General features: G+C 40.7%; 1 protein-coding gene across 1 annotated transcript in view; it reads left to right on the plus strand.

Moving 5' to 3' along the window:
• Positions 1-17,842, plus strand: part of LOC130314628 (receptor-type tyrosine-protein phosphatase alpha-like) — a 73,806-nt gene extending 55,964 nt beyond the window's left edge. Inside the window, exons 12-15 of the mRNA XM_056552742.1 lie at positions 7,692-7,761; positions 15,607-16,235; positions 17,561-17,709; positions 17,816-17,842. Coding sequence (XP_056408717.1) covers positions 7,692-7,761; positions 15,607-16,235; positions 17,561-17,709; positions 17,816-17,842 — 875 coding nt within the window. The remainder of the gene's footprint in view (positions 1-7,691; positions 7,762-15,606; positions 16,236-17,560; positions 17,710-17,815) is intronic.
• The last annotated feature ends 993 nt before the right edge of the window (positions 17,843-18,835 follow it).

Below are 18,835 nucleotides of genomic sequence, written 5' to 3' on the forward strand. Positions count from 1 at the left end.
AATAATGTAGTAATAGTAATAATGTAATGATAGTAATAGTGTAATAATAGTAACAGTGCAATAATAGTAATAATGTAATAATAGTAATAATGTAGTAATAGTAATAATAATGTAATAATAGTAATAGTGCAATAATAGTAATAATGTAGTAATAGTAATAATGTAATGATAGTAATAGTGTAATAATAGTAACAGTGCAATAATAGTAATAATGTAATAATAGTAATAATGTAGTAATAGTAATAATAGTGTAATAATAGTAATAGTGCAATAATAGTAATAATGTAGTAATAGTAATAATAATGTAATAAGAGTAATAGTGCAATAATAGTAACAGTGCAATAATAGTAATAGTGTAATAATAGTAATAATGTAATGATAGTAATAGTGCAATAATAGAAATAATGTAGTAATAGTAATAATGTAATGATAGCAATAGTGCAATAATAGTAACAGTGCAATAATAGTAATAATGTAGTAATAGTGTAATAATAGTAACAGTGCAATAATAGTAATAATGTAGTAATAGTAATAATGTAATGATAGTAATAGTGCAATAATAGTAATAATGTAGTAATAGTAATAATGTAATGATAGTAATAGTGTAATAATAGTAACAGTGCAATAATAGTAATAGTGCAATAATAGTAATAATGTAGTAATAGTAATAATGTAATGATAGTAATAGTGCAATAATAGTAATAATGTAGTAATAGTAATAATGTAATGATAGTAATAGTGTAATAATAGTAACAGTGCAATAATAGTAATAATGTAATAATAGTAATAATGTAGTAATAGTAATAATAATGTAATAATAGTAATAGTGCAATAATAGTAATAATGTAGTAATAGTAATAATGTAATGATAGTAATAGTGTAATAATAGTAACAGTGCAATAATAGTAATAATGTAATAATAGTAATAATGTAGTAATAGTAATAATAGTGTAATAATAGTAATAGTGCAATAATAGTAATAATGTAGTAATAGTAATAATAATGTAATAAGAGTAATAGTGCAATAATAGTAACAGTGCAATAATAGTAATAGTGTAATAATAGTAATAATGTAATGATAGTAATAGTGCAATAATAGAAATAATGTAGTAATAGTAATAATGTAATGATAGCAATAGTGCAATAATAGTAACAGTGCAATAATAGTAATAATGTAGTAATAGTGTAATAATAGTAACAGTGCAATAATAGTAATAATGTAGTAATAGTAATAATGTAATGATAGTAATAGTGCAATAATAGTAATAATGTAGTAATAGTAATAATGTAATGATAGTAATAGTGTAATAATAGTAACAGTGCAATAATAGTAATAGTGCAATAATAGTAATAATGTAGTAATAGTAATAATGTAATGATAGTAATAGTGCAATAATAGTAATAATGTAGTAATAGTAATAATGTAATGATAGTAATAGTGTAATAATAGTAACAGTGCAATAATAGTAATAGTGCAATAATAGTAATAATGTAGTAATAGTAATAATAATGTAATAAGAGTAATAGTGCAATAATAGTAACAGTGCAATAATAGTAATAGTGTAATAGTAATAATGTAATGATAGTAACAGTGCAATAATAGTAATAATGTAATAATAGTAACAGTGCAATAATAGTAATAATGTAGTAATAGTAATAATGTAATGATAGTAATAGTGCAATAATAGTAACAGTGCAATAATAGTAATAATGTAGTAATAGTGTAATAATAGTAACAGTGCAATAATAGTAATAATGTAGTAATAGTGTAATAATAGTAACAGTGCAATAATAGTAATAATGTAGTAATAGTGTAAAAATTATAAAATGTAATAATAGTGTAATTATAGTAATAGTGTAATAATAGTAACAGTGCAATAATTGTAATAATGTAATAATAGTAATAATGTAATAATGTAATGATAGCAATAATGTAATAATAGTAATAGTGCAATAATAGTAATAATGTAATGATAGTAATAGTGTAATAATAGTAACAGTGCAATAATAGTAACAGTGCAATAATAGTAATAATGTAATGATAGTAATAGTGTAATAATAGTAATAGTGTAATGATAGTCATAGTGTAGTAATAGTAATAATGTAATAATAGTAATAATGTAATAATAGTAAAAGTGCAATAATAGTAATAATGTAATAATAGTAATAGTGTAAAAATAAAATATAATAATAGTGTAATTATAGTAATAGTGTAATAACAATAACAGTGTAATAATAGTAATAGTGTAATAATAGGAACATTGTAAAAAATGATAACATGTAGTAATAGTGTAATAACAATAACAGTGTAATAATAGTAATAATACGGCGTGTAGAGAGGTGCGTACGGCACTGCGGCTTCTATGGAACTGTAATGCTGTGCGTGGTCGGACTTAGCTGTGTGGTGCTCAGATTTATAAATGATGTCCAGTATATTCAGCAGATGAAAGATGATGTAGGAAAAAATCGGCACTCACCAGGGCTTCAGTTCTTCATGCTTTATTGCATAAAAAGCATACTCACATGTAAAGGAAGGGAGACATACAGTGGGGGGAATCAGGGCGACAAAGCTCCGCTTCGTACAGGGATTGTACTTCCTCCGGCCATTACTATAGTAATAGTGTAATAACAATAACAGTGTAATAATAGTAATAATGTAATAATAGTAATAGTGTAATAATAGCAATAATGTAATAATAGTAATAATGTAATTATAGTAATAGTGTAATTATAGTAATAATGTAGTAATAGTAATAATGTAATTATAGTAATAGTGCATAAATAGTAATAATGTAATAATAGTAATAATGTAATTATAGTAATAGTGTAATAATAGTAATAATGTAATAATAGTAATAATGTCATTATAGTAATAGTGTGCTAACAGTGCAATGATAGTAATAGTGTAATAATAGTAATATTGTAATAATAGTAAATGTATAGTAATAGTGTAATAATAGTAATAGTGTAATGATAGTAATAGTGTAATAATAGTAATAGTGCAATAATAGTAATAATGTAATAATAGTAATAATGTAATTATAGTAATAGTGTGCTAACAGTGCAATGATAGTAATATTGTAATAATAGTAAAAGTATTATAATAATAATAGTGTAATTACAGTAATAGTGTAATAATAGTAATAATGTAATTATAGTAATAGTGTAATGATAGTAATAGTGTAATGATAGTAATAATGTAATTATAGTAATAGTGTAATGATAATAATAGTGTAATAATAGTAATAATGTAATTATAGTAATAGTGTAATGATAGTAATAGTGTAATGATAGTAATAATGTAATTATAGTAATAGTGTAATGATAGTAATAGTGTAATGATAGTAATAATGTAATTATAGTAATAATGTAATAATAGTAATAGTGTAATGATAGTAATAATGTAATAATAGTAATAATGTAATAATAGTAATAGTGTAATGATAGTAATATTGTAATAATAGTAAAAGTATTATAATAATAATAGTGTAATTACAGTAATAGTGTAATAATAGTAATAATGTAATAATAGTAATAGTGTAATGATAGTAATAGTGTAATGATAGTAATAATGTAATTATAGTAATAGTGTAATGATAATAATAGTGTAATAATAGTAATAATGTAATTATAGTAATAGTGTAATGATAGTAATAGTGTAATGATAGTAATAATGTAATTATAGTAATAGTGTAATGATAGTAATAGTGTAATGATAGTAATAATGTAATAATAGTAATAATGTAATAATAGTAATAGTGTAAAAATAATAAAATGTAATAATAGTGTAATTATAGTAATAGTGTAATAATAGGAACATTGTAAAAAATAAAATGTAATAATAGTGTAATTATAGTAATAGTGTAATAACAATAACAGTGTAATAATATAATAATAGTAACATTGTAATAATAGCAGTGTAAAAATAATAAAATGTAATAATAGTGTAATTATAGTAAAAGTGTAATAACAATAGTGTAATAATAGTAATAGTGTAATAACAATAATAGTGTAATAATAGTAATAGTGTAATAATATTAACAGTGTGAAAATTAGTAAACTTTTCAAAAGTTTCATTCACCCGACTCGCCAAACTGTTGCGAAAAGTTCAGTTTTTGTTGAACTAATTCGATTCAGTTTTGTCTCAGTTACGCTCAGTTTTGGTGACATGCGGTAACCCATGGTAACTAGCTTGTTTAATGCACTAGCAGATTTGTTGTGTATGTGTAGGCCTGGTTAAAACTACCAGCAAAAAGGGTGATGGTGGCCTGGTGGGCCTAGTGGTATCTAGCATTCAGCAGGAGGTATAAAAATTAGGTTTTTGAAATAAAAAGAAATAAAAAAATTCAAATAGCAGCAGCAAGGGTGATGGCAGACTAGAGGGACTGATAGTATCCAGAGTAAAGCAGGAGTAGGTGACTAGTAGCCAGCATATAGCAGGAGGAGGAGGAGGAGGAGGTTGACCTTGCTGGAAATAGCAGTAGCAAAGGTGAGGCCTGACTTGAGGCTCTAATAGTAGCCAGCAGACAGCTGGATGTGGCTTACTGTTAGTATCCACCATAAATCAGGAGGTGGCTAGTTGTAGTGGCCAGTATACAGAAGTAGGTGGCTGAATTGTTGGGTTTAGCCTACAGCAGAAAGTGGCTTGTCGTAGTGACCAGGGTACAGCAGGACGTGGCTTGTGGTAGTGTCCAGCATACAGCAGGAGGTGGCTGCCTGTAGTAGCCAGCATATAACAGGAGGTGGCCATACTGTTGAGAGTTGTAGTTTCCAGCGGACAGCAGAAGGTTTAAAAATTGAGGGTTTAAAAAAATGTCCAGTCCCATACTTGGCTGGAAGTAGCAGCAGCAAGGGTGAGGACAGACTAGAGGGCCTGCTAGTAGCCAGTGACAGCAGGAGGGGGCTCATAGTACCCAGTGTACAGCAGGAGGTAGCTGGCTGTAGTATCCAGTGTACAGCAGGAGGTGACTGTCCTATAGTATCCAGGTTACAGCAGGAGGTAGCTGACTGTTAGTAACTAGCGTATAGCAAGAGGTGGCTGGTGGTATTCAGCACACCGCAGGTGGAGGCTGACTGATAAGAGTTGTAGTTTCAAGCAGACAGTAGGAGGTTTAAAAGTTGAGGTTTTTCAAATTTTTCCAGGGCCAGGTCTGGCTGGAAGAAGTAGCAGCAAGGGTGAGGCTACACTAGAGGTAGTAGTAGTAGCCAGAGGACAGCTTGAGGTGGCTAACCTGTAGTATCCAGCATACAGCAGGAGTTGGCTTTCCTGTAGGACCCAGCATACAGCAGGAGGAGGTGGACTGTTAAGAGTCGAAGTAGCAGAAAGCAGCATCAAGGTTGAGGTTGTACTATAGTAATTGTAGTATCCAGTGGACAGCAGGAGGTTTACAAATTGGGGTTTTTCAAATATTTAGTGGTCGAGGCTTGGCTGGGTGCAGCCAGACTGGAGGCCTGTAGTAGCCAGCAGACAGCAGGAGGTGGCTGATTTGTAGTTCCAGCGTACAGCAAGAGGAGGCTGAATATTAGTAGGTATAGTAAACGTTATATAGTAAAAGTTATAGTGCAACGTGCTGGCAGTTGTAGTTTTGGTTTGGGACAGCTGCAGAGCCATAGGCTTTGTCAGGGCATGCTGTAAGTTGTGGTTAGTAAACTGACTCAAAACTAATACTACAATTACAAGTGGTAAGGGCAAATCATTTTCGGATTAGGTTTTCAGGCAAACACATCCTAAAATTTCATTTCAGTGCACTACTAGCTACTACAACTCCCACCAGTCCACCATCTCCAGCTGTCAACTGGCTACTACAACTCCCACAAGTTCAGCACCTCCTGCTGTATACTGGCTATAACAACCCACCAGTTGACCATTGCCTGTTGTATGCTGGCTACTTCAACTCCTACCAGTACACCAGTACACCACTGCTGCTACAACTTCTACTAGCCAGGCATATACAACCCATTATCCCCCACCAAAATGTTTTTATTATTTTTTCAGCTTTTTATACAAAAGCTATTTCTTCCTTACTATTTTGACATATTCACAGAGCATGCCCACAACACTATGTGTGACATTTTCCCCTGCTTGCCAATGATAGATCAGGTTTTAATAAATCCCCCCCATTGTGTATATTCTGTACTTGTGAAAGAAGCTCAGTAAAGTTTTTTCATACCATCCTGGCCTCACTCCTGGGCTTTGTGTGCGGCAACAGCTTTATATGAAAAGGGACCTCAGGACTACACCACTCAGCAACAACATACTACATATGTACTACTACCCTCACCATCACCCACATCATTGTCTCTAGTGCTCACCACATATACATTGCTGACAATACACGTCCGCTTCATTTTCTCTATTTAGCAGAGTTCTTCATAAGAGTTAAAGGGGTACTCCCACCATGAGGTTTACTTGTCTTCAGCCACGCTACTTCCCTGCAGTGTTCCAAATAAGGATGGAACGCCAGCACCTGTTTGACAGTTTAGGTAAGTGTTGTTCTGGTGATGTTAACCCAAAGTTTGCCTGAACGTGCGCATCTCCACCCTCACTTATGTGGTGTCCCGGTATTGCATACCGTACCTTGTATGGTGGTCCCCAAAGTCAGTTACTACGTTCAGGTAGGATCCCCCAGGTGGGACAGCCCCTAGTCGCCTCCTACTTCTCAAATTTTATAATGTTTATGTGTACATATTTAATAGAGTGTATATTTAATATAATGCATATTAGAGTACTTACCTTGTTAGCATCACAGGACCTTCGGTCATGTGACCATGTGAAATCCTCTATGGTATGTTGGAGGACCTTTGGAGGTCCTTGGGTCACATGTTTACCCATTACTCTATGTAAGGATGATTGACAGAAGTATTGGACCAATTAGCACTAGTCCAGCCCCTGCCGATATAAGGGAGCTGTAGCCAATTATCGCTCTCTTGGGTTGCTGCTCTTGTGGATGTCGGACTAGCAGGACGGATTGGCACAACTTTCAAAGACAAGCTAGGCCAGAAAAGCTGCCGGCCTGAGCCTAAACTAAACCGTCAGTCCTAAACTAAATCCCCGCTAAAGCTAGCGTGACTACTGGACCGAAACTAAATCCCCTAAATACAGTGAAACAGCGCATCTCAGTCTACAGACAGATTAAGGTCCCAACCACTGTCAATCTCTAAGAGACTTTGCATGTATAGAGACTGTTCCGGTTATGAAGCTTGCATAAAATCTTCAGTAAAGTTCCGACTGTTTTCAGCAAACTCTCCGGTTGTGGACATTCAATTATTCTATACCTCCCTATAGCTCTTGGGAAGGGTAGGACAAGCATTACAGAGGAGCCCTCACCCTGGCGTCACGAATAGAAAGGGTTAAACAAGCACCCTTACTAACCGCACAGCTACATCCCATATACCCTACTCCCCCAGGCTATCACACTTACCCTTGGTAAGTATTTTCCTCAGAGAGAGGCACCGCTTTCAGTGTAAAACGGAGATTCAAAAAGGCCATTAGCACTCCGTGGGCTTTCTGGGTAAGAAATAGGTTTGGACATATTTATGTTGGAGCAGTGAGACGGGAATACCCCTCTAACTACCTGTTTAGTTTTCTCACTGTATCAAACTAAAAACACAGACTTGGCAGACGCTCCCGTTCACTTCTGCAGAATTGACTCTGTGATTTCCCGTATATTTACTTTACCTTCTCAATATAGATACAGGTGATGGAACAAACACAACTTTGACCGAGGTCACTGACCAAACAACTATGTGGCATCTACGGAGGTAAAAGTATCAACATTGGGAAACTGTAGTAAATATACTGGAGATCCGGGAATACGATCTATAGAAGTGAATCGGGGAGTCAGCCAAGCAGGGGCATCACATATAGGGTGCAGAGGGGCCCAATATCCTTAGAGGCACAAAGTCTGATGTCCATATAATTGTCATGAGTTGTGTCCCTAAGTCTGTAGTGAGTGGGGGTGCATACAATGTATTCGACATCCATAGCTTAGAGCTATATGGATTGTACATACAGGAGCAGGGGCTCCTGTTCTGTCCTGACTTCCTGCTCCTGTTCAGGACTGCAGCTGTGCAGAGCTTCTAGTGTAGGCTGGAGGGATATTATCTACCTACTGGGGGGGGGGGCATTCTGGGAAGGAAAATTGCCTACCTTCTGGGGGCATGTTGGGGGAAGGGGGCATTACCTACCTACTAAGAAAATCCTGTAGGGGATAGAATCCTGGGGGGGGGGGGGGTGTTACAACTATCACATGACAACCCCAGGTGTACGATGATTTGCTGTATTATGTGTCAATCAGATCTCAGGCCAATAGGAGACAGCAAAGGGGGTAGGGACGTTTACACGCAGCGGCAGCCATTTTGGAGAGACACAGATAGACAGACTGTGTGTGAGCAGTAGGAGCAGGAGATCCTGCAGAATCCCAAAAGCTTTATCATATAACAATAACCTCCACAGCTAGAGGAGCACAATCCCCAGGCTGTACAATTCCACAGCACGGCCTCCATCTTTGGGCGATCTCAGGGACCTCCTGTCCATCCCTCAGTTCCCAGACAGTCTTATTCCAGGCACATTCAACTATCTGTACAACTACTGAGCAAAGCTGTGGACTGATGTCAGAGACATTTGTTGTCCCTTCCTGCAGAAGCCTCATCATGGACTACAAATCCCAGCCAGCTTTATTGCAGGCACATACAAATATCTGTATAACTAAGCAAAGCTGTGATAGTAATATGTATTTAAAACCCCATGAACGCAGCATAACCATCTAAAGCACCTTTACTTACATTTACGGGGTTTAAGTGCACAAATTATATCTACTGGTTGTAAATTGACAGCACTATGAAAGCATCTCCATGTAACGAGCAACAGCCCTGTAAAGTGGCAGTACTTTGGTATCCTTGGTTTAATGAAGCATTATATCCATGCCAAGTCCTTGTGCCCATTGGTAAACCCGCTGGAAGCCATGGATTTCCCGCTGGAAGCCCCGGAATAGAATCCAATGAATCCTTTGCTCGGGGGAGCTTGTGGACAGTCATTGGTTTCAGTCGGGCTTGAGACCCTCCAGCTGGTATTCTCTCGTGAACTTAAGAACTTCCTGGTAGTACCAGGAGGACTCCCAGTTGTAAGGGTAGGAGTTGTCCCACTTTTCAAACCCCAGCCTCCTCCAGAGAGGCAGGAGACAAAAGCAAGACATGGACCGGCGCTGCTGTCACCTTATGTGCATCTGCGCTGGTGCGGGGTGTGTAGTGTGCCTGGCCCTAAGTTGGTGCCTGGAGCCATTACAAGTGCGGAAGGACATAGTGGAGGCCAGACCAGCAGAAGCAGATGTCGGTACAGTAGCGGCACTGAGAAGGAGCAGATGGAAGGAGTCCCATGGGGTTAAAGACGGGACATCAGTGTGAGAGTAGCTAGAAAGAGAAAAGGAAACTTAGGACAGCCAGAGCCAGCCTGCTTAAATGGCCACCGTCAGATATAAAAAAATTATATGTTGTACATCTTGGCAAAACAATAGTTTTTCTAATATGTGATTAAGCCCGCAGGGCTGTGTTTGTAGGAGGGGCGTGGGCTATATAACACCCATAATCCCCTACCTCGGGGGGTGTATTTCGTTTGTGTAGTGTTTTCTGTTTCAGAAGCACTACTCCTAGCTCATACATCTGGAGGTGTAGAAGGTTCGTGTCGGTTGTTTGTGCAAAGTTCCCAGTCGGTCAGGATAGGTAAGTGCCGTTACCCCCCTTTAACACAGGGTAATGGGCTGGGTACATACAGCCTGCTAGGGCTTGCGATGGCCTGCTGTGGCATTGCAATGATATACTGTCACTATGTAATGCTTGCCTGCCCATCACTGTTGCCCCAAAAACAATAAATGCATCTATATAAATGCATCTTTATATATATATATATATATATATATATATATATATATATATTGCAATGGCAGGTGGCGCTTGTCATGGCAGGATCACTTACTGTGTCTTAGTTCGGAGGGCCCACCCCTTCTCAACTGTGCTATAGTATTTGTTGGCAGGTCTCGCACCTGAAGTGGTGGAGCGGGGCGTGCGCTGAGACATGGGGGTGGGGCGTCGGGCCTCCTCTCACGCTGCTGGTCACATGGCCGGCGTGCTCTCACTGCCAGCGCAGACAGCCTGCGCTCTCATAACATAGGGACGGCTGGGCAGCAAGGCGCTTTGGGTGCGCACAGCGCTGCTAAAAACGGGTGGTGTCACTATGTTATACATGTTTTCACTAAATGTCATCGTGCAGTGTGCCTTTACGGCTTAGGCTGCAGAGGGCAGAGCACACATTTTCTTGTCAGGGGCGAGGCGGCGGCTGCGGGTGGCTGGTCAGGCTAAGAGTCATTAGATGGGTGAGGAAGGGGGGGAGGAGGAAGCAAGTGCATACTCATTAGGTTCATAGTTAGGCACCGGGTCTTTTGAACGGGGCAGGTTTAGTAGGTACAATGGGAGAAAAGTAGCGGGTGACTTGAGGTGGTAGGCACGTTACGGCACAGCGAGGGGCAGCAGTAGGCTAGTGGGGCACTGTGTACGGGTGGTTACGGCTTTTATTAATAGATAATTGTTTGCTGTTTATTTTAGTTGTTGAAGTTACGGTGGTTCACATTGTCCTGTATACACTGACAATGTTTTTCCAAAGACAACTGTGTTAAAAAAAAAAAAAGGGAGGTTTGTGTTTTTACGGACACATATTGCGGCACAGGCACACACATACGGAAAGTTACAGGGTAATCATCAACAGTTCTGGCTGGGGACGTTTAGGTAGGTCAAAAGGCATGCACCAGTCAATTTTATATACGTTCACATCCCGGCATGTTTTCCTTGCAGTTCAGGTCCATTGACATGTTACAAATGTCTGGCCATATGCGTCTCACATGCTCAATGAAAAAAAAATTCACATAAATAAACAAATAAAACTCAAAATTTTTTAAATGTAAAAAAATTTTTTTTTCCTTTCCTCTCCCTCCCCTTTCCCGCTGTTCGCCCCTGACGGCATTATTCACCTACGTACCTGACATGCAGTCAGGTGGCCTACACTCACACAGTTCATGGACACTTTCGGAACAATACTGCGCATACGCTTCCAATTCAGCAGACTGCCAGCATACCTGACACACGTTTTTCAGGTAGAACTCACCCACGTCATCGGTTACTGACACGCATTCAGATCAACCACGGCATGAAGTTGTAGCATAAGTGACTTGCCCATCATACCTGACACGTCTTCAGGTTGGAAGCTACTTACATTACATTGCTACTGACACATCTTCAGAGCAATACTGTTTAGCATAAGTGACTTGCCCATCATACCTGACACGTCTTCAGGTTGGAAGCTACTTACATTACATTGCTACTGACACGTCTTCAGAGCAATACTGTTTAGCATAAGTGACTTGCCCATCATACCTGACACGTCTTCAGGTTGGAAGTTACTTACGTCACATTGCTACTGACACATCTTCAGAGCAATACCGTTTAGGTAGATTTAGCTCAAGTAACGTTCCCATTATACCTGACACGTCGTCAGGGGGTACTTACTCACATCACATTGCTAACTGACACGCTTGCAGAGCAATACCGTTACGCAGCTTTAGCATAAGTGACTGGCCCAGTATACCTGAAGGACATTCAGGGGAGAGGTCACTTACCGCATTGTTCTCCGATTACACTTCAGAACAATACTGCGGGCATAAGCACAATAGGTAATAGAAAGAAAATAGCGATAAGAATAATATAAAAAAATAAATAATAATAATACATATATATAGTGGTCACATTGCAGGGTCTTCTCAACCGCCACGTTTCGAGGGGAATATCGCATATCCTTTTTCAGATATCCTCAGTACACATCACATGTCGAATACATAGTCACGGTCAACTGGTTGCGCTTTTTGCGTTTCACAAAACAGCATTACAACTCGCCTCCACGTTATAGGTAGTAATGCCAGTCCTTCAAATTTGTTTTCCAGGGCATGGCTCTTGGTGATGTTGTCTTGTGTTGCTAGAGTCAATAGCAGGAGTGTAAAAAAAAAAAAAAAAAAAAAAATAATTAAAGAGTACCTATTACTTTTCTACACTAACTTAAACTATGTTCCCTAACTACATCTAACACCTTTCCTGTCCTTAAATTTTTTTTTAAAGAGCTGTAAAAAGCTCTGTAACTTGTCTTCTTGCTCACTTATTGTGAGCACTCGGCAGGAGGATGTGGACGTGCCCCAGCAGGCTCCGCGTCACTGAAGCCTGCTGGGGGGGATTGCTTCCGCCCTCACTTCGGGGGGGGGGGGGCATGGGAATAGTACCTGCTTATCCTCAGTGTACGGGGCGCCGCCTGTCCTCACTGCCCAGATTTCTGCTTGTCCTCAGTGAATGGAGCGCTGCTTGTCCTCAGTGAATGAAGCGCCGCTTGTCCTCACTGAATGGAGCGCCGCTTGTCCTCACTGCCCAGATGCCTGCTTGTCCTCAGTGAATGGAGCGCCGCTTGTCCTCAGTGAATGGAGTGCTGCTTGTCCCCAGTGAATGGAGCGCCGCTTGTCCTCACTGCCCAGATGCCTGCTTGTCCTCAGTGAATGGAGCGCCGCTTGTCCTCAGTGAATGGAGTGCTGCTTGTCCTCAGTGAATGGAGCACTGCTTGTCCTCAGTGAATGGAGCGCCGCTTGTCCTCAGTGAATGGAGCGCCGCTTGTCCTCAGTGAATGGAGTGCTGCTTGTCCTCAGTGAATGGAGCGCTGCTTGTCCTCAGTGAATGGAGCACTGCTTGTCCTCAGTGAATGGAGCGCTGCTTGTCCTCAGTGAATGGAGCGCTGCTTGTCCTCAGTGAATGGAGCGCTGCTTGTCCTCAGTGAATGGAGCGCCGCTTGTCCTCACTGCCCAGATGCCTGCTTGTCCTCAGTGAATGGAGTGCTGCTTGTCCTCAGTGAATGGAGCGCTGCTTGTCCTCAGTGAATGGAGCACTGCTTGACCTCAGTGAATGGAGCGCCGCTTGTCCTCAGTGTACGGGGCACCACTTGTCCTCAGTGTACGGGGCGCCGCTTGTCCTCAGTGTACGGGGCGCCGCTTGTCCTCAGTGTACGGGGCGCCGCTTGTCCTCAGTGTACGGGGTGCCGCTTGTCCTCAGTGTATGGGGCGCCGCTTGTCCTCAGTGTACGGGGCACCGCTTGTCCTCAGTGTACTGGGCGCCGCTTGTCCTCAGTGTACGGGGCGCCGCTTGTCCTCACTGCCCAGATGCCTGCTTGTCCCCAGTGTTCAGAGCGCCGCTTATCCTCGATGTTCAGTGCCCTGCATGTGAGCACAGCGCTCCCGCCTGTCTGATTGACAGATGCGCTGAGCTGGTCACGTGTTCAGCCAGCCCTGCGATTTCCGACTCTCTGCCAGGCCAGCGTACAGAGTCCGAAATCAATGAAAAGCTTGCAGCTAGGGAGACACCTAGTGGCCACATTTTCAAAACTAAAAAACACATAAAAGGAAGCATTATTTTAAATGAAATCTAATTACAAAGTTGTTCTATATACAATCAGCTCAAATTTTTTTTTGATGATAGGTACTCTTTAAATCAGTGGATTCTGAGACAGTAGTCCAGGAGGTGAGTCCACCCTGTGTGAGTCCACCCTGCGTGCCCGTAGCTTCCACTTCAAGTGCTCCAATCATAGGTATGGTTGCAGAGGATTTGAACGTTGCACCTGCTTTCTTGTGGTTTCTAGTATACGGAAGGATATTATAGAAGGCAAGGATGTCAAGTTCCATGACAAGTTACTTGCATCATATTGTTACTGACACGTCTTCAGAACAATACCGTTTACGTAGTCATAGTATGTGACTTGCCCATCATACCTGACACATATTCAGGTGCAAGTTACTTGCATTTAATGTTACTGACACATCTTCAGAGCAATACATCAAAAACATGTTACACTTCAAAGGCAAACGTTTACATGTTCACTCATACGTTCTTAGTATGGCGCTCTCATGTCAATCACACAGTAGCTTTTACTCCATTACTACATGGTTTCTTTGTATTCAACAGTTGGTACGTTTTATCAATACGTTATATCTAGTCATTTTCAGTCCTTTCTTTCAGGGCATAGCGCTTGGTGACGGTGCTGTTGAGTTTCTGTTGCTATGCACCAAATCCATCACGGTAGTTTTCATCAGGTATCACCACATTGATCAATTTTCATCGCAGTCGATCAATATCTATCATTCCATCAGCAGCGTTGATATCTCGCATCACATCAAACACTCATCCACGTGATTGTTTTCACATCACAGGGTTACTGATACGCTTCGGTGCAATAACACATACTCATTGGCGGTATAAGTTATTAAAAACTTTCATCACCTATTGTTGCTGACACGCTTTCAGAGCATTGGGTCACACGTCACACACATGCAGCTGCATACCCCTCATGACCTGTCACGTATTCCAGGTGGGATGCACTGATTCACCTATCATTGCTGACACGATTTTAGGGCAATGGGTCACACACATGCAGTGCCATACCCCTCATGATCTGTCACGTATTCCAGGTGGGATGCACTGATTCACCTATCATTGCTGACACGATTTTAGAGCAATGGGTCACATGTCACACACAGGCAGCGGCATACCCCTCATGACCTGTCACGTATTCGAGGTGGGATGCACTGATTCACCTATCATTGCTGACACGCTTTCAGAGCAATGGGTCACATGTCACACACATGCAGCTGCATACCCCTCATGACCTGTCACGTATATATATATATATATATATATATATAAAACTCAATGTGTGTGTATGTATGTATATATGTGTGTATGTGTATATATGTATGTATATGTGTGTGTGTATGTATATATGTGTGTATGTATATATGTGTGTATGTATGTTTTTATGTATATATATATATATATATGTGTGTGTATGTGTGTGTATGTATATATGTATGTGTGTATGTATATATGTATGTATGTGTGTATGTATATATGTATGTATGTGTGTCTATATATGTGTGTATGTATATATTTATGTATGTGTGCATATATGTGTGTGTATGTATATATATATATGTATGTATGTGTGTGTATATATATATGTGTGTGTATGTATATATGTGTATGTATATATGTATGTATGTGTGTGTATATATGTGTGTGTATGTATATATTTGTGTGTATGTATATATGTGTGTGTGTGTGTGTATATATGTGTGTGTATATATATATGTGTGTATGTATATATGTGTGTGTGTATGTATATATGTGTGTATATATGTATATATGTATGTGTGTATATGTATGTGTGTGTATGTATATATGTATGTGTGTATATGTATGTGTGTGTATGTATATATGTATGTGTGTATATATATATATATACAAATATATATATATGTGTGTGTGTATGTATGTGTGTATATGTATGTGTGTGTATATAAAAGGCCCAGGAGGGTAACGTAGGGGCCACATGGGATGGGCTCCTCTCCCCTGCCCCCACCCCCTCTTTTCCATAGGTTGTTATCTAAATCACATACAGGTTTTACAGATTAACCGGACAGTATAGTAAGGGTTAATGAATATTTACCCATTTACGTTGGTGCTGAGCTTCTCTTACAGGGCTGTTGCTGGGCAGATGTTAGCTGACTGCGGATTGGCTGCGAGTCTGGAAGCGGGAATCTTGGAAGGTATATATGACCAGGCATCGCTGTGGCTCGGGTCAGTCCGGCGAACCTGCGAAGAAAGAAGATTCGAGCTCCGTTCCTGCCGTGGCCAAGTCATGTTCCAGCCCGAGGATCCGGCCCCTGCCGGCGCTGTCAGCTCCGCTGTAAAAGAGCTCTATTTGCGGTTGCTGGAGCGTGCGGCGGGGGCCGGAGGAGAAGAATGGCTTACCCGCTGTCTTGAAGATGCGCCCGGACCTTCGGTGGAAGAAGATCCCCGTCCTACCCGAGTCGACTCCGCAGCCGAGACCCAAGACCGGAGGATTCGCCGACCGGAAATGGAGGAAGAGGAGGAGTCACGTCACTTCGCCGCGCCGCAGACGTCATCGGGGCCGGAAGTTCCGTTACCCAGAAGATCCTCCAGGAACTCAAGTCGTTCCAAAAGAAGAAGACCGTTGCCATCGGAAGCCAGCTCCAGCCGGGCAGCGCCGAAGAGAGCTCCCGCCCCACCCGCCCAAGCATCAGGAGCAGTGTCACCCGACAGGAGGGACAGGTCCGCTTCGGCCACAGCTCCGGGGGCGCCGGGCTGTGAGTATAATACTGTTATACCCCATATTGAATCCCAGAGGGTTGCCGGGGCGGAGGGCCCCACTCCTGGGCAGGATATTTTCACGGGGTTGGCTGCATTTTTAACATGTTCGCTGCTATGCCCCAAAGTGAGGATGGTCCTCTGTCTCAGGCTGTTCCAGCCTGGGTTAGACAATCTACGAGCATTAGGTCGGTCTGCGGTGCTGTCCGGGAGGCGGCGGAGCCGCCTAGAATACAGAATAATCGGTTGTCCGCGGCTCGCGCCCCCCGCCCAGACAGCGCCGCCGACAAGGTACAACCATCTGTGATAACAGTGTTAATTCAGTTTCCTCTAATGTGGTCCCTGGGATTTGTATGAAAGAAGCCCTCACATGTGAGGTTTCACCTCTTGGCTTTCACCTCCTGCCGGCGGTGAAAGAAAAGATATGGCGGGGGGAGTACATAGATATGTTCTCCCTCCTGCCATCTGCAAAAGAGCAAGTTTTTCATTCCACTGATAAGAAAAATAAGGAGGATAGAAAGCGCCCAGTACCGTTTAAAACATTTCCTAACTGGGTCCAGGCATTCTGCATTTTTGCTGCAGTGTTGGGGGAAAAGCACTCTCATCAGTGTACCGCCTTGTTTCAACATCTGGATATAGTTTTGGAGGCTTATAGGAATTTTGGCGGGTCTGCTTGGATTTCCTATGACGAAATGTTTAGGCAGAAGTTGTCGGTACACCATCGGTAAAGTGGGGACAAAAAGACGTAGGCTTATGGCTCAATCTAATGCTTCACCAGAGAAATTGCAGCTTGCCTGCCACGGTGCAAAGTAATTTTCGTAAAGGAGTGTGTTACGCATTCAATGAGGGGCAGTGCAAGTGGCAGGCCAGCTGCAGATATAAGCATGAATGCTCGCATTGCGCCGGTAATCACCCGGTCAGCAAGTGTTTTAAAAAAATGAATTCATCCACCCAACACATGCCGTCCAGCAGGGAGACGCTTTCCCGTAGCATCGACTCCGGTGAAGCTCATAAGCATGCTTCCTTATCTAAACAAGTACCCAAACACTCAGATGGCTAAATTACTTATTGAGGGTTTTTCCAAGGGGTTCTTCGTCCCGGGGTTTCCTGGTCAGGGTTGTGTATGGGTGGAGAACCTAAAATCTGTTGCACAATTTTCAGAGGTAGTGAGAGAGAAAATACACAAAGAAGTCTCTGAAGGCAGAGTGGAGGGTCCTTTTGATCCCCCCCCCCCCCTTCAGAGACTTCAGGTTATCTCCACTGGGCTTGGTCCCCAAAAAAGAGCCAGGGTCTTTTAGATTGATTCACCATTTATCGTACCCAGACAAAGGTTCATTAAATGACGAGGTTAATGCGAAGGATTTTACAGTAGAATATGCATCTTTCGATTCTGCTTTGGCCAAGTTGAGGGAAGCGGCCAATGGAGCTTGGTTGGCAAAGGCAGATATCAAATCCGCATTTAGACTGTTACCAGTGAGGGAGTCAGGTGACAACTCATTGGGTTTTCAGTTTGAAAATCAGTTTTATTTTGATAAGTCTCTGCCCATGGGGTTTTCTCTTTCTTGCTTTTATTTTGAAGCTTTTGCTTCATTCCTGGAATGGGTAGTTAGGGAAGAATGCCCAGTAGGTCACATGGTACACTACTTGGATGATTTTTTATTTTTGGGTTCCCAGTTTAGTTCTGATGTATTTAGATTGTTTGACACATTTATTGATATTTGCGGCAAGTTTGGCATCCCTTTAGCTCACGAGAAAACAGTTTTACCAGTTAAGGAGTTGGTTTTCCTAGGTATTAAGATAAATAGTCTATTAATGAATTTTAGTTTACCACAGGATAAGGTTCAGGCAATGTTATTAAGTATTAGTAAGTTGATGGTTAAGAAAAAAGTTATGTTGAGAGAACTCCAAAAAGTTTTAGGTATGTTTGTGTTTGCATCCAGAGTAATTCCGATGGGTAGGGTTTTCTCCAAAAGACTGTATATAGCGACTAGAGGTATCAAATCCCCTAAACATTACATTAGGCTGGATAGATCTCTGAAGGATGATTTGTCCCTATGGGCTGAGTTTCTGGCTGATTTTAACGGGTCATCGGTGTGGCAGGAGGATTTTAAGGACCTAGAACAGCTAGGGGTTTATACGGATGCAGCTGGAGCCTTTGGGTTTGGGGCCTACTTTCAGGGACATTGGTGTGCTGAGCCCTGGCCAGCTCAATGGGTGGCGGCAGGTCTAAACACTAATATTGTCTTGTTGGAACTGTTCCCAGTGGTAGTTGCATTAGTGATTTGGGGTACGATATTTAGAAATAGACGTATCATCATAAATACGAATAATAAAGGTGTAGCTTTTGCAATCAATTGTCTTTCATCAAGGTCTGACCCGGTCCTTAAGGTTCTCAGGCATTTAGTATTACTGTGTCTTAAATTAAATGTGTGGGTTAAAGCTACTTATATAAGGGGCGAATCAAACATTATAGCTGATGCGCTGTCACGGGGTCAGTTTTGCAGGTTCCATCAGATGAGTACCCTGTCCACCACACCTTTGGAACCTGGTATGGGACTGATCCAGCATTTTGCACTAAAATCTATTTCTGCAAAAACCC

This window comes from Hyla sarda, chromosome 1, assembly GCF_029499605.1.
Source record: "Hyla sarda isolate aHylSar1 chromosome 1, aHylSar1.hap1, whole genome shotgun sequence".
NCBI classification, from domain to species: domain Eukaryota; kingdom Metazoa; phylum Chordata; class Amphibia; order Anura; family Hylidae; genus Hyla; species Hyla sarda.